Source organism: Drosophila melanogaster, chromosome 3R, assembly GCF_000001215.4.
Source record: "Drosophila melanogaster chromosome 3R".
Lineage (NCBI taxonomy): Eukaryota > Metazoa > Arthropoda > Insecta > Diptera > Drosophilidae > Drosophila > Drosophila melanogaster.
The window spans coordinates 9,321,385-9,334,802 of record NT_033777.3 but is presented as its reverse complement, the minus strand read 5'-3'; the positions used below and the strand labels follow the sequence as shown (position 1 = coordinate 9,334,802).

The following is a 13,418-nucleotide window of genomic DNA, read 5'->3' as shown; positions in this document are numbered from 1 at the left end:
TTTATATCGCCGAATGATTTAAATTCGATTGATTGCTATCGATTTGTTTCAGCAATTTCACTGTGATATCGTTAAGAATTGCGAAGCCCTGGATTGCGCGCGCGTGTGTGTGTGAGCAGAGGAGAGCGAAAACAATCGACCAATGGAAAACATAAACATATAATTTTAAAAATATTTGGTATCAGAACTAGATGACCGGCCCAACATGTCACTGCCGCGGATCACGGACTTTGAAATTCTCGAGAAACTTGGAGCGGGCAGCTATGCGACCGTGTACAAAGCGCGGCACAAAGTGGGACACCAGTTACATACACATCACATAGAGCAAAGGGTCTTAATATTTACGTTTTGTCATTGCAGAAACAGCGCACTTATCATGCCATCAAGTATGTGGAAATGTCGACGTTGTCGCAAACCTCGCGGGAAAACCTAATCACCGAAATACGCCTCCTCCGGGAACTCAAGCACAAGTACATTGTGACCCTGCAGGATTTCTTCTGGGACGACAAGTATGACATCGTTCCATGCAATCAGTCGATGTTCATCCTTCTAGAAGGATTAGCATATATGTAGGAGTTGACATGGTGGCAGGATTAGCTAACAATCCTCTATAGCTCTACTCCTACTATGTATATGTACATAAAAAACGTTTGGTTCTTTAGAGTTCTTCAATTCAAATGATAGTTTTGTACACTTATTCTACTCAAGACATACTCAGTTACAAGGAACGGGTTCCAACAATTAATCATCCAGTTTTGACCAATTCAGCGGAACTAGTTAATTGAAATCGATTTTCGTTAGAAAACATACTAGCAATGAACAGAATTAAGAATGCTACAATGTCTACTTTATTTCAGAAATATTTACATCGTTTTGGAGTATTGCAATGCCGGCAATCTATCCGCTTTTATACGAACCAAGAAGGCATTGCCGGAGAGCACCTGTCGCTACTTTTTGCGCCAATTAGCTGCCGCTGTGCAGTACATGCGAGCCAACGATGTGTCCCACTTCGACCTTAAGCCACAGAACCTGCTGCTTACCCGGGGAGCTAACAATGTGTCCCTGAAGGTGGCAGACTTTGGGTAGTTAGCCAAATAGCATTACAATAGATACTTTATACTAATAATTCTAGTTTGTTGTAGGTTTGCTCAGCACCTCAAACTAGGCGAAATCAATCAACAGCTGAAGGGATCGCCGCTCTACATGGCCCCAGAGATTGTGCGCAAGCATCAGTACGATGCCAAGGCGGATCTCTGGAGCATCGGGGTCATCCTCTACGAATGCCTATTCGGCAAGGCGCCGTATAGTTCGCGAACCATTGAGGAGCTATTGCTGAGGATTAGGAAGGCCGAGGCCATAACACTGCCACCAAACGCTCGGATCAGCAACGAGTGCCATGATCTCTTGCGCCGCCTTTTGGCCCACGAGCCCACGGCGCGCATTTCGTTTGCAGACTTCTTTGCGCATCCCTTTCTCGATCTCAAGACGTTTCCCACGGAGCACACTCTGCAAAAGGCCATTGATTTGGTCACGCAAGCATGCGCATACGATGAGAAACACAATTACAAGGAGGCTTACTATCTGTACTGCAGTGCCCTGCAGTATTTTGTGCCGCTTATCACGGAGGAGACGGACGCCACCAAGCGGCTGGCATTGCGCAATCGTGCCTTGTCCTACACAAAGCGCGCCGAGGAAATCAAGAATTGCATAATCGAGGACGAATACAGAATGTTGGCTGAACGTCAACGGCAGGCGGCTACAGCTGCCACAGCTAACCAAGAGCCATCTTCAGCTACCCAGGTGCCCGCTGCGCAGCCAAGCAGCTCGCGTGTTGCAGAAATGCTGGAACCGGATTCCCGCTATAAACAGCTATGTATGATTTGATTTGTTTTGTAAACTTGATGTTCTTCCATACCGTCCTCCTCCATTTTTTAGATGCCCTTTCGAACTCAAGTCCGTCCATGAAGACTGGCCTGGAAATCGGACGGAAGGGTGAGCTATACCTCTACGAGCGGAAGCTGGACGCAGCACTGGAGTCGTATACTTCAGCTTTGGGCATTCTGGTGCCGTTTGTAAACAATGAACCAAAGGGCGAACGCCGTAATCTGTTGCTGCAGCAGGTTAGCAAAATGTGCATTTAATGCTAATAAATTCACCAATAAGAAACAATATTTAAGCTGGAATTCTGGATGAAGGAGGCGGAGAGCATCAAGAGCATTTTAAGCGCCAAGCACTTGGACGATGAGGAGCAGAAGTTGTCCACGGTACGCAGCTGCAGCATACAATAGACAAAAAAAAATTGAATTGAATTCGGCGCCTGGTGCGCATTTGTTAGAGTATTTTTGTAGGTCGATGTGCAAGGAGCATCGCTTAGTACAATAGACTTCTATGATCTTATATACAATATACAGATATACAAATGTCTCTACTAGATTCGCTTTCTATGTACAGCAGTATCATTACCGCTATTTGTAACGCTCCCCAAGAACCCTATGTCTATATATATTGCTATTCCTATTCGTAATTGTTATGTAAGTCCTAACACCGATGGCCTTTTACTTGTATACTAACCCACCCACTTGTTTGCAGCTAAAATCCGTTGTTAAGTTTTAAATTCTTTGATTTTCTATTTTAAGCGCACTTCATTGAGAACCATCACATTCCAGGGCTGGTCGAAACCGCCGCTCATTTTTTTCATTCTGTTCATTGTGCTTAATTTGATTAAAATTGTTTAAATATAATCGAAGCAGTTTCGTTTGATGTTGGTCAAGATAACGCGATAGTGGCGCTCTCATTTAATCGAGAAGGTTTAATCTCGTCCTATCAATTGCTGTAAATAATCGTAATCAATGTGAATTGGCAATGTCAGAAGGCTTATAAAAGCGGCTGTCGGACGATAGGGTTCTCATTTTTAGCTGAAAAAATGTCGCGGAATCAGGATCTCTGCCTGGCGGTATTCGCCCTCTTGACCACCGCGGGCATTTCCCATGGAGCTCCCCAAATGGGTCGTGTGGTCAATGGCACGGATTCCAGCGTGGAGAAATACCCCTTCGTGGTAAGTTGGATCAAGTGTCGTAATGTGGGTGGAATGAAAATAATGTTTATCTTAATATCTTTCAGATTTCGATGCGTGGATCCAGTGGCTCGCATTCCTGCGGTGGCTCCATTATTTCCAAGCAGTTTGTAATGACTGCTGCTCATTGTACGGATGGACGCAAGGCATCGGATTTGTCTGTTCAGTATGGAGTGACTAAGATTAATGCCACCGGTCCGAATGTGGTGCGCGTGAAGAAGATCATCCAGCACGAGGATTATAATCCCTACAACAACTATGCCAACGATATTTCACTGCTGCTCGTGGAGGAGCCATTCGAGTTTGATGGCGTCACGGTTGCACCCGTAAAGTTGCCGGAGCTCGCCTTTGCCACACCTCAAACGGATGCCGGTGGCGAGGGAGTGCTCATCGGATGGGGACTCAATGCGGTTGGTTTTCATTCATCTTATATTTTGTGTTCAAGGATCTAATCCGGGCGTTAATATCTTTAGACTGGCGGATACATCCAATCCACACTGCAGGAGGTGGAATTGAAGGTCTACTCAGACGAGGAGTGCACCGAACGCCATGGCGGTCGCACCGATCCCAGGTACCACATCTGCGGAGGGGTGGACGAGGGTGGCAAGGGACAGTGCAGCGGAGATTCGGGTGGACCCCTCATCTACAATGGCCAGCAGGTGGGCATCGTGTCGTGGAGCATCAAGCCCTGCACCGTGGCACCCTATCCGGGTGTTTACTGCAAGGTCAGCCAGTATGTTGACTGGATCAAGAAGAGCCAGATCATCTTGGCCTAGTCATCGCATTATCTGAGTGAATAGTGTATGGGCTATGCGTGCAATAAATAAAATTGATATTGAATGATTAAATTGGTGCCTTCTTAAGCCATAAATCGGTGTCAAGTGAGTTAGTTGGGATTTGCCTGTTTCTTTGATAAGGAGTATCATACTAATATTGGGTTAAGATCCCATTTCCTATAATAGAATTTAATCAATAATTTGATTTAAAATCATTTAAGCCAGAGATTAATATAAGTTACTATGTGAATTTAAAGTCGACCTTCAATTCTTTCCAATTAAAAAACCAATTGTAGAACAATTAAGTTGGTTAATTAACATGTATTTAAATTAGCTTTAATCTCAAATGGCATTTGGTAATTTTCGTTTTATTTACAAATATAAACTTATGTCCGATAGCTTCGTTCATTATTTTTAGCCACAAAGTTCGTTGGGAAAACCATATTATTTTGCGCATTGTGGCTTTCTTTTTTAAAATGGTTTTTGGGAGCCTGAAGCTTACCATTTTATATCAATGACGACAGATTCAATAACCGCCTATCTAAAGTCGTAAATAATATTAATCTTGCATATTCGGCGAGCTTATAAAAGCGGTAGCCAACCAGGGGGTGCCATTTATTGGCCAAATATGTTGTCGAATCAAGATCTCAGTCTGAGTTTAATCGTTATCCTGGCCGTAACTACGGTTGGTCAGGCCGCGCCTTCCATATCAAGGGTGGTCAATGGTACGGACTCCAGTGTGCTGAAATATCCTTTCGTGGTAAGAAAATGTTAAGTGAAATATAATCCTTAAAAAAAGTATACAAATAGGATATATGATTAAAATATACCGGAAGTGTCCCAAATGAGGACAATTACTTAATCAACGGATTTCTGGTATTTTCGGATTAAATATTATTTATATTTAATTAATAATGTCAAGATACTATATTTTCTGTTCCAAATCGTAGGTATCCCTAAGGAGCTACGATGGCTCGCATTCCTGCGGTGGTTCTATTATTTCAAAACATTTTGTGATGACCGCTGCTCATTGCACCAATGGTCGACCTGCGGATACCCTATCAATTCAGTTTGGAGTGACCAATATTAGTGCCATGGGTCCGAATGTGGTGGGCATAAAGAAGATAATCCAGCACGAAGACTTTGATCCCACTCGCCAAAATGCAAATGACATCTCGCTGCTGATGGTGGAGGAACCTTTTGAGTTCGATGGCGTCTCTGTGGCCCCGGTGGAACTGCCAGCTCTGGCTTTTGCTGTGCCTCAATCGGATGCTGGAGTCGAAGGAGTGCTCATCGGTTGGGGTCTCAATGATGTGGGTTTCGATTGGAAAATATGATTTTAAATAGGATTATTTCATAGTGTGATCTTTTCTAGACTTATGGAAGTGTGCAGGACACCCTACAGGAGGTTTCCCTGAAGATTTACTCGGATGAAGAGTGCACCAGCCGGCACAATGGCCAAACGGATCCCAAATATCACATATGCGGAGGAGTAGACGAAGGAGGAAAGGGACAGTGCAGTGGAGATTCGGGCGGACCCCTCATCTACAATGGCCAGCAAGTGGGCATCGTGTCGTGGAGCATTAAGCCCTGCACCGTGGCTCCCTATCCGGGTGTCTACTGTAAGGTTAGCCAGTACGTTGACTGGATCAAAAGCAACCAAATCATATCGGCTTAGTCACAAAGTATATTGTTCAATAAATTGAAAATTAAAGCACTTAATAAATAATCAGATTGGCAGTATTTACCTGTTCCTTGGGGGGCGATAAGCAAATTATCTGTGCCATTATTATAAAGGCGTTAAGGGGCCACAAATCTTAGGAATTATATTCTTAACTATAAAATTAGCATATTGCTATTGCTGCTAATGAAACAACGTTGATTTGGCGCCAAAGCAGTGGTTTTAGTTATCACTAGGCAAGCAGTGCAAAGCAGTGCTTTGGTGGACTTATGGTGTTCATCAAACTGTAGTTGAAATTGGCGCTAGGTTCTGGTATTCATCAAACTGTAATTTAAAATGATTGTACGCATTTATAATTTAACGTAATATTAATTGTTAGGGACGAATTGAATTTTGATTTATTTTTAAATTATTTTTTACTTTTTACGAGTACATTAATAGTAAGAACAAAAGAATTAAGCGGCTTCCAACTGGATTGCTATGTACTTTCTGTGCCAATGAAAACCATACATTTCATCACCCTTATTACGGTTTTCGATGGTCTAGGGATGGCTGCAACTCCCTCGACTACAAATATTTGTGCTGCCGACCTTCATTAGCACTGAAATGAAGAAGTAAACAGTTTGAGTAGCACTGGGTCACTGGACCAATACGAAGTCACCCGACCCGAATCGAATCGCTCATCCGCCCCGTCGGCTGCTGCTGCTGCTGCGGATGCTTCTTCATGCTGATGGTTCTACGGCCGCGGTTTCAACTTCTGGCACTGCAGTCAACATTTTCAACTCAGACGGAACGCACGGTTTGGCGGACGCAGTTTGAAATAATTCAAAAGTTTGTGTCCGTTAGTTTTGTGTTTGAATTCAGAGTGTAAAAGAAAAGAAAAAACACATAAATCGAAAATCTCGATTGAAATCTCATGAAAAAGCAATTTATACAAACGCTTGTGAAATATTTTGAAGAGCATAAAACACAGTTTTTCTTATTTATTCAAATCCAAAGATCATGTCGACGATGTTTCTGCTGTTTTTGTGTTATTACGCTTGCCATTGAGGCGGCCAAAAATGTGCAAAAAATATTGCATTTGCCATAGCACCGAATGCGGAAGGTCGCCCATTATGACGGACCAAAACTCATTGCATTCATTCGTTTAATTAAAAAACAGAAACAAGTAAAAAAGGAAGAACAGAAATGACTTGTTAATTGGCTGCTGCTGCCACTGCGAGGGCCACACGGCGTATGCGTGATACTAGGGATTGCTGATTCTCGAGCGGAATAAAAGAGCAGAACTGCAAGCCCCAAATTGATCCAGCCCCCAGTTACCCAGTTTTACCCAGTTTTCCCCCGGAGCCTCATATGTATTTCAGCAAATCAAATCAAAGCCCAAAAGTAGGCAACAAAAGAACACAATGAGATCCGTAATACGATTTTGGCTCCTGCCGTTCCTCAAAGTATTTTCGGAAAAATTCGTGGAAACACTCAACGCTGAACGCATAGAAAAGTTCTTTTAAACACCCCTTTACCTCTTCCCTCCTCCCCCGCCTCGCACGCACACACACAAACACACTCGCATTCGCGCATTTAACTTACAACAAAAGCAATTTGAAAACAATTTTTCGAGTTTCGAGAAAAACGTGTGGCCCCGTGCGGTCGTGGCCTACATGCTTATAGGCTAAAAAAAAGATGGAAAGCTGGGCGTGGCATCTGCTGGCAATTTGTAACATTCCAAACAAAAGGTGCATGCAACAAAAGTTCCCAGAGCATTGAAGGCTTTTGTGATTTACGCGACATCCTGAGCTGCAAAAAAACAGCAATAGTTGTCACTCCTTTCTGAAAATGTTATAAAATTTCTCATTAAAAAATAAATTTTGATTGACTACATTGAAAAGGAATTTTGCATTGTAGAAATAACACAACTACAACACGAAATGATTGCCTTAATAGTATAATATTTCAATTTTAGCACGAACATCGTCGAAGATCTTTGGCAGAACCCTTTAAGCAATATAAATAAACGAAAACAACAATTAAGCTAATATATTAACCGACTAACAACAGTAGAAACAAAGTCTTCCAAAAAGCGGAACGATTCCACTGAGAGGAACAAAGTGAAAATTGCGATTTCAGTGAGTGCAGTTTGTCAGTTCGTCATTCTGCCCATTTGTCAGTTCGCCAGTTCGCCAACTCGCCAGTGTGTGTGTGCCAGTGTGTTAGTGAGTGTGAACTCTGCGGTAAAGGTCAGAACTCATATGAAAATGTCGAGCGGCAACCAAGAAGCAATGTCAACAAAAGCAGCTGTCAACTCGGTGAACGTGGACGAGGACAAGGCCCCGTCAATGCATATGCATTCAACATCCTCATCAGCCCCAGGATCGATTGCGTCCAGCTACCATGTGAAAACGCTGGCCATTCTGGTGGCCATCGTCTTGTGCAGCGGCAGCTTGGGATTCGCCGACGGGCTCAAGTGCCACATGTGCGGCCAGTACAACGAGGGCGTGGGCTCCATTACGCCCTGCACCAACTACACCACGGACATTGCCCATCTCTACCTGAAGGAGTGCACCAAGAAGAGCGAGAAGTTCTGCGTGGTGAGTCCATCATTTAACCCCAAAGATCTGAAAATATCAGCAAGTTCAATCTATTGTATTGCAAAATGATTGAAATTTTCAATCAAAATATCAAGTTAAATACTGCAAAAGCCTAGAATATTATTGAGCTTCAACTTGAATTTATGAAATTCCTTGAAGTCCCTATCAATTTTTTCCGTAAGAAACTATTGAAAAATACAATTTTGATCAATTGTATAAATTCGTTGATAGCAGGTTTTTCATTGCTTACCATTATTGGTGGAATTGTTCGTTCGTTCTTATTTATTTTTGTCTTTGCTTCGGACCAATTGAACCGAAATTGAAACGCTGCATTCATTTATTTATAGACTCATTCATTTTGGTTCATTGCTACTCATTGTTGTCATTGTCCGGGCGAGCAAAAAAAAGGCAAACCAAGAGGCAAACAGCGATAGTCCACCAGCTCCTCCTTATCCTCCTGCCCATCCTGCTCCTCCTGTCCCTTTCCGTTTCCTTCCTGCCATCCATCTATCGATGACTTCTCGAGTTGATGTTTCCATTTTATTGTTTTTCTCCCGTACCCATATTGATTGTGTGTGTTCTGTGTGGCATTATCTCTGTATATTTCTTACGAAGTAATATCGTTGGCAGTTCTGCTGTTGTCACAGTTTTGTTTCCAGTGCTCATCACAAAAAAAAAAAAACGGAACTATAAATTGGTTATAAAAACAAAGTGAATCATTTGAATTTGCAGGGAGATTGAGATTTGTGAGCACATCGATTTGGTTTTATTTCCCAGCAGCTTTAGAAGAAAATCAAATGGGACTTTTAATCCCAAAAACATATTGTCGTTAAGTAATTACCAAGGACTTTCCTTTATCGGGTTGCTGATTTTATAACTTAAGAGCAATAAATTTTTCAAATTGCTTTAAGGTTTTTAAGATCTAAAGCTTGGTTTTGGCTGCATTGCACTTAACAACGTTTTAAAAGGATACTTACTGTTTGTTAATTTTAAAAATTGTTAATTGTTATTTTTAATGAGTTGAATAACTTAACTCATTAGATCATTATAGCCCACCATCTGAGTCATCTAGGTAAAAGCTTTGCGCCATTAAAAACGACTCACATCTTTTCGTGATTGCGCTACGTATACGCGCTGTGTACCAATTTGCATGAAACACAAAATGAGGCGGCGTTGTTTTTTTGAGTGGCAACCCTGCTCATCAGCATGCCCCATCCTTGGGCACACCCATCCAACCTTCCATCCACCCATCCATCCATCCATCCATCCATCCGGGGAACAAGGTAAACTAATGCCATGCGACTGCTCTGGCAATTTCAATTAGTTTTGTGGCCGTCGAGCGGTTTGCTCGATGCTGACGATCTATATAGTGGGATGGCGGTACGTGTGCCGTTAGCTAGCGCCCTGATTATGGGCGTGGCAGCCCAATTGTGCGCATAAATTGCGGCATATTGTATGCACTCAATCCTCCAGTGGGCGTGGTGAGTGTCTCTCTCTGTGTTTGTGTGTGCGGAGCACTTAACGAATTGCAACGGAGGCGGTGGAGAAGAAGCCCCACATCCTGCGAATCCTGCTTGTTTGCGCTTTGGCAATCATTAAATATTTAACACCTACTTGCCATGCACAGCTGCCAACTTGCCTGCCGATTGCAGCCGCATCTTCACAAGATTCACATTCTTTTTTTTTTTTTTTTTTATTGGGGCTGGGGTGGCACATAAATTGTCATTTTCTGCGGCGCTCGATGGTTAACACGTCCCGTTCATTTCATCGCGCCACGCCCACACCGCCCACTCATCGGCATAATTTTGTTTGCGAGGTCTCCGTTTTTTATTTCCGTCCGCACTTTGTTTGAACTGGGTATTTCATGTGGTTGGGAATTTAAGGAAATCAACGCATATACTATTTCTCACATATTTCGCAACTTTTTTAATCGGCGGTTGGGAATAAAAAAAAGTGAATATTTGAATATAATTTTGCCTTTTTTTTGCATGGCGCTGTGCCATTAAATTTGATTTCCTCTGCCTTTTTTCATGCTCGTCCTTGTGGCGCAAAAAAAAAAAAAATTGTGTCGTTTTTACGCTGCGAACAAATTGCATTTAATTGCAATTGACAGCTTGGCGAAAAAGTAAATGATGTGAAATTTATGGCAACAGTGCGGCTGCTCAATATTCCCAAAAAGGGCGTCTTTGTTGCCAATTTCACAGTTATTTATTTTATTCCCTCTTTACTTAATAATTATTGAATGTGACATTAATTTATGGTTGTAAATGCAGAAAGGCAGTCTGATTAATAATTAAGTGATTTATTAGTTGTGTCTATTCATTTATTAAATTGAAAGTAAATACTAAATAAACCATATTTTTACATCGAATTAAAATAACGTGGAAATTAATATTTAAAATCGCTTAACGCAATGTATTGTCATGCATGCGACTCTTTATGTTTTCATTTCGTGTCCGGTTATTTAAAAAAGAGGATTACATTTTACAAAATCGAAAGAAACGTTACTTACCTGTTTTGTATTTATTTTAAATATGTTTTGTATTTACTTTAAATATTGATATTATCTAACATTTCGTCCCGTGAAATGTGGCAAAAAATATGAAAGAAAAACACAGAAGCCAACACAATACTTATCCAGTAAGCCGCAAGTATTTCAGCTTAGCTTTTATCTTTCTTCTTTTGCCGCCATCCTGATAATTGCCCTTCATTTTGTTATTAACAGCTTCACAGACACTTAATTAGCGGCATAATTTATGCCAAGCGGCCAAAGTAAATACCCGCCAAGATGGCGATGATGATGATGATGATGCCCTCCTCGAAAAGTGGCCAAAGAAAGGAAAAATATGTTGCAACAAGAAACTTTTGTTTAAATATTAACGGACCTCCGACCCTCTTTTTGGCCATAAAACTTGAAGTGTTTCAGAACAGTTGCTGTTTTTGTGGTTCTTTCGCTGACTGCTTGACCTGATGTCGTCGTGTTTTTCGGCTAAGTAGTTGGCTTTCTTGTTGATTATTTGTTGTATGCTAGTTACTTAGGTCTCAGACCCCTGCCACCCCTGCTCACCATCGCAAAAAAAAGGAAGTTATTCCCTTGGCGCCGTCTGCCGGAAATCGTCTTGTATATATTTATGAGTTAAATTTATATTCAAATTAGCCGAGGCCCGAAAAGGGCAAAGTCGACTGCATTATTCATAATTTCGATAATGAGTTCCAGGGTAGCATAAATCTACCCTCATTTCGCACACCTAATCTACATCTTGTGCCATGCCCGCGAGGGGTGAAGCGGGGTGGGAAAACTAAAAACAATGGCAGTCCATTGTTTTGAGGGTCGACCGAGGCACGTAAACAAATACGGTCATCATGCATGTATGTATGTATGCGTGTGTACATTTAACCCTTGACCTCATGCGAAACAAAAGAAAGTGGATAGGTTGGAATGTGGGCAATAGAATGTAGGCGCCAAATTAATTTTTTGTTTCCCCCCTCCTTTTTTTCAATTATTTCTGTGAAAATCGAAAAAAAACATTATTCTTTTTTAACTCACAAAATCTAAAAAAGCACAGCGTGAATAAATGCTTCACTAGTTTCATGGATCAGTTATCTAGCTTAATCTAAGAATATTTTGAATAGAAATAGTATTGAACACCAGTGCAAGCATAACGTCAAAACAAAAGTTGAATCAAGCGTGTGCCTATAAATTCAAATAGGTCTTAGTTTCTTTTACCGCCGACAAAAACTTACCAATATCGAAGAGCAATTGATTGGAGTTGAACTTGCTCGACCGGATATTGCAGTATCAATTCTCGGCAAAAGTGCAGAAGGCTTAAACGAAACCTTTTTGCTGCTATTGTGGCTACGTGCCCACTGGACGCAACTGGGTAGCACCAGAGCCCCCCCCCCCCCCCTCCAAAAAAAAGGACCCAAGTGACGAAAAACAAACACGAATATATAGGGCAAAAGTACGTCCGGCCACCACGCCCCATCAGCCAAAAACAGAGAATAGGTCTTACGACTTTTGGTACTTGCGATGAGACAAGGGAATGGCCACAAAAACGGAATGCAAATATTTTCGCTTCATTTTGGCCGTCGTACATTCCTGGCCCTTGTTTGCCGGCACTGTTGTTGCAATTAAGAGTGTTTACGCTGCCTGTCGGGCAAACACGCCCCAAAAATCACTTAAAACTTGGCATTTTGCCTTCATTATTGTTTGTAATGCTGTGCAAAGGGACACCTTTTATTATAAAAAGTAAAGCAATTTAACCTAACATATAAAATATAAGAAGCTCACACACATATTCATAAGTTTTTTTTTTTTGAAGATCCAGAATTGCAAGTCATGATATATAATTATTTAAATAATCGTGAAAATTGCAATGATTTTCATAGAATTTCAGAACCATCTGCGGTATTTCCACATATGCAATTCCACTTGGCACCACTTGTGGTTGATCGAGATGCCAAAACCTAATTAAAAACGATATTTCACCATTGTTTTTAGCGCCTTTTAGAATCTCTTGTGCAGTGAAACCATGATTAAAAGGACTATCTACTACTAGACATGGATCGATTTTCAGTCGTTTAGCTTTAGTTTCATATTGATTATTCAGCTCTTGACCCCTCTTCAGACTTTTTTGTGATTCAATCGAATCAATAAGTGAATGGCAATCGAGATCTGCTGCCGATTCCCAGGTATTATCTTCATCGCTATAATCCAGCCATTTGACCAAGTATTGTAATTGGCCCATATAATGCCTTCGATCCAAAATCCTCTCTACAATATACTCCTCAGTTTCTTCAAAATCCGTCGAATTTTCAGAGAAATTCGAAACGGTCTCGCCACCATCGGCATCTGAATCCATTTTATATTTTTAAATGTTCAAATAGTATTTTTTTGATGAGTTTTGACAGCAATGTCAGAGCGAAAAACATTTTCGTAACTTTTTATCTACAGTTGCTACTCAACAAAACGTAGTTTTCTGTGCAGACAAGTTTTCTTTTAAATGCTGGTCTACTTTAATATCTTCTTGCCAAAAGAAATAAAATTATGAAAAATATTGTAATGAATTCGTTTAATATCCTGAAGTAGAAAAGTTAGCCATATACTTAATGCCCACAGCTTAGGAAATGCGGCATTAATAATACCAAATTCAATAGCAGAAAGTGAATAAAATTGTTTGCCGGAAATCTATTAGAGATCCCTGGATGCTGGGTAAGTCCTTTCGAACAACAATAAGAATAAGATGAGCCGTCAAAAGGAAAAACTGCGGAAAATATCGTAAAAAATTATGCGTAAACTTGGC

The 13,418-nt window shown here is 41.2% G+C and overlaps 5 protein-coding genes across 7 annotated transcripts in view; 4 read left to right on the top strand and 1 right to left on the bottom strand.

Moving 5' to 3' along the window:
• The first annotated feature begins 88 nt into the window (after positions 1-88).
• Positions 89-2,739, top strand: Aduk (Another Drosophila Unc-51-like kinase). Of its 2 annotated transcripts, NM_169265.2 has the most exons (7): positions 89-292; positions 361-509; positions 858-1,082; positions 1,143-1,873; positions 1,936-2,120; positions 2,178-2,264; positions 2,637-2,739. In NM_169265.2, the coding sequence occupies exons 1-7, from the start codon at positions 206-208 to the stop codon at positions 2,733-2,735; spliced, it is 1,563 nt and encodes a 520-aa protein (NP_731331.1). In that variant the 5' UTR covers positions 89-205; the 3' UTR covers positions 2,736-2,739. The 2 variants fall into 2 exon arrangements, with proteins under 2 accessions (NP_731331.1, NP_649882.1); NM_141625.3 differs by having other exon boundaries at positions 1,936-2,739.
• Positions 2,740-2,917: 178 nt separating this feature from the next.
• Positions 2,918-3,918, top strand: CG16749 (uncharacterized protein). The gene is made up of 3 exons (NM_141624.3): positions 2,918-3,055; positions 3,121-3,483; positions 3,547-3,918. Exons 1-3 carry the CDS (start codon positions 2,924-2,926, stop codon positions 3,847-3,849), a joined length of 798 nt encoding a protein of 265 aa, NP_649881.1. The 5' UTR covers positions 2,918-2,923; the 3' UTR covers positions 3,850-3,918.
• A 553-nt stretch (positions 3,919-4,471) lies between these two features.
• On the top strand, positions 4,472-5,580 carry CG12951 (uncharacterized protein). The gene is made up of 3 exons (NM_141623.2): positions 4,472-4,609; positions 4,800-5,162; positions 5,225-5,580. The coding sequence occupies exons 1-3, from the start codon at positions 4,478-4,480 to the stop codon at positions 5,525-5,527; spliced, it is 798 nt and encodes a 265-aa protein (NP_649880.1). The 5' UTR covers positions 4,472-4,477; the 3' UTR covers positions 5,528-5,580.
• A 711-nt stretch (positions 5,581-6,291) lies between these two features.
• CG8861 (uncharacterized protein) overlaps positions 6,292-13,418 on the top strand; it is a 34,870-nt gene continuing 27,743 nt past the window's right edge. Inside the window, exons 1-2 of one of the 2 annotated variants that reach the window (NM_001170096.2) lie at positions 6,292-6,361; positions 7,472-8,115. In NM_001170096.2, coding sequence (NP_001163567.1) covers positions 7,783-8,115 — 333 coding nt within the window. In that variant the 5' untranslated portion in view covers positions 6,292-6,361; positions 7,472-7,782. The remainder of the gene's footprint in view (positions 6,362-7,471; positions 8,116-13,418) is intronic. The other variant, NM_141622.4, reaches the window with a different exon arrangement.
• Positions 12,442-13,033, bottom strand: HP1e (Heterochromatin Protein 1e). Its single transcript, NM_141621.2, has one exon. It carries the CDS (start codon positions 12,975-12,977, stop codon positions 12,453-12,455), a length of 525 nt encoding a protein of 174 aa, NP_649878.1. The 5' UTR covers positions 12,978-13,033; the 3' UTR covers positions 12,442-12,452.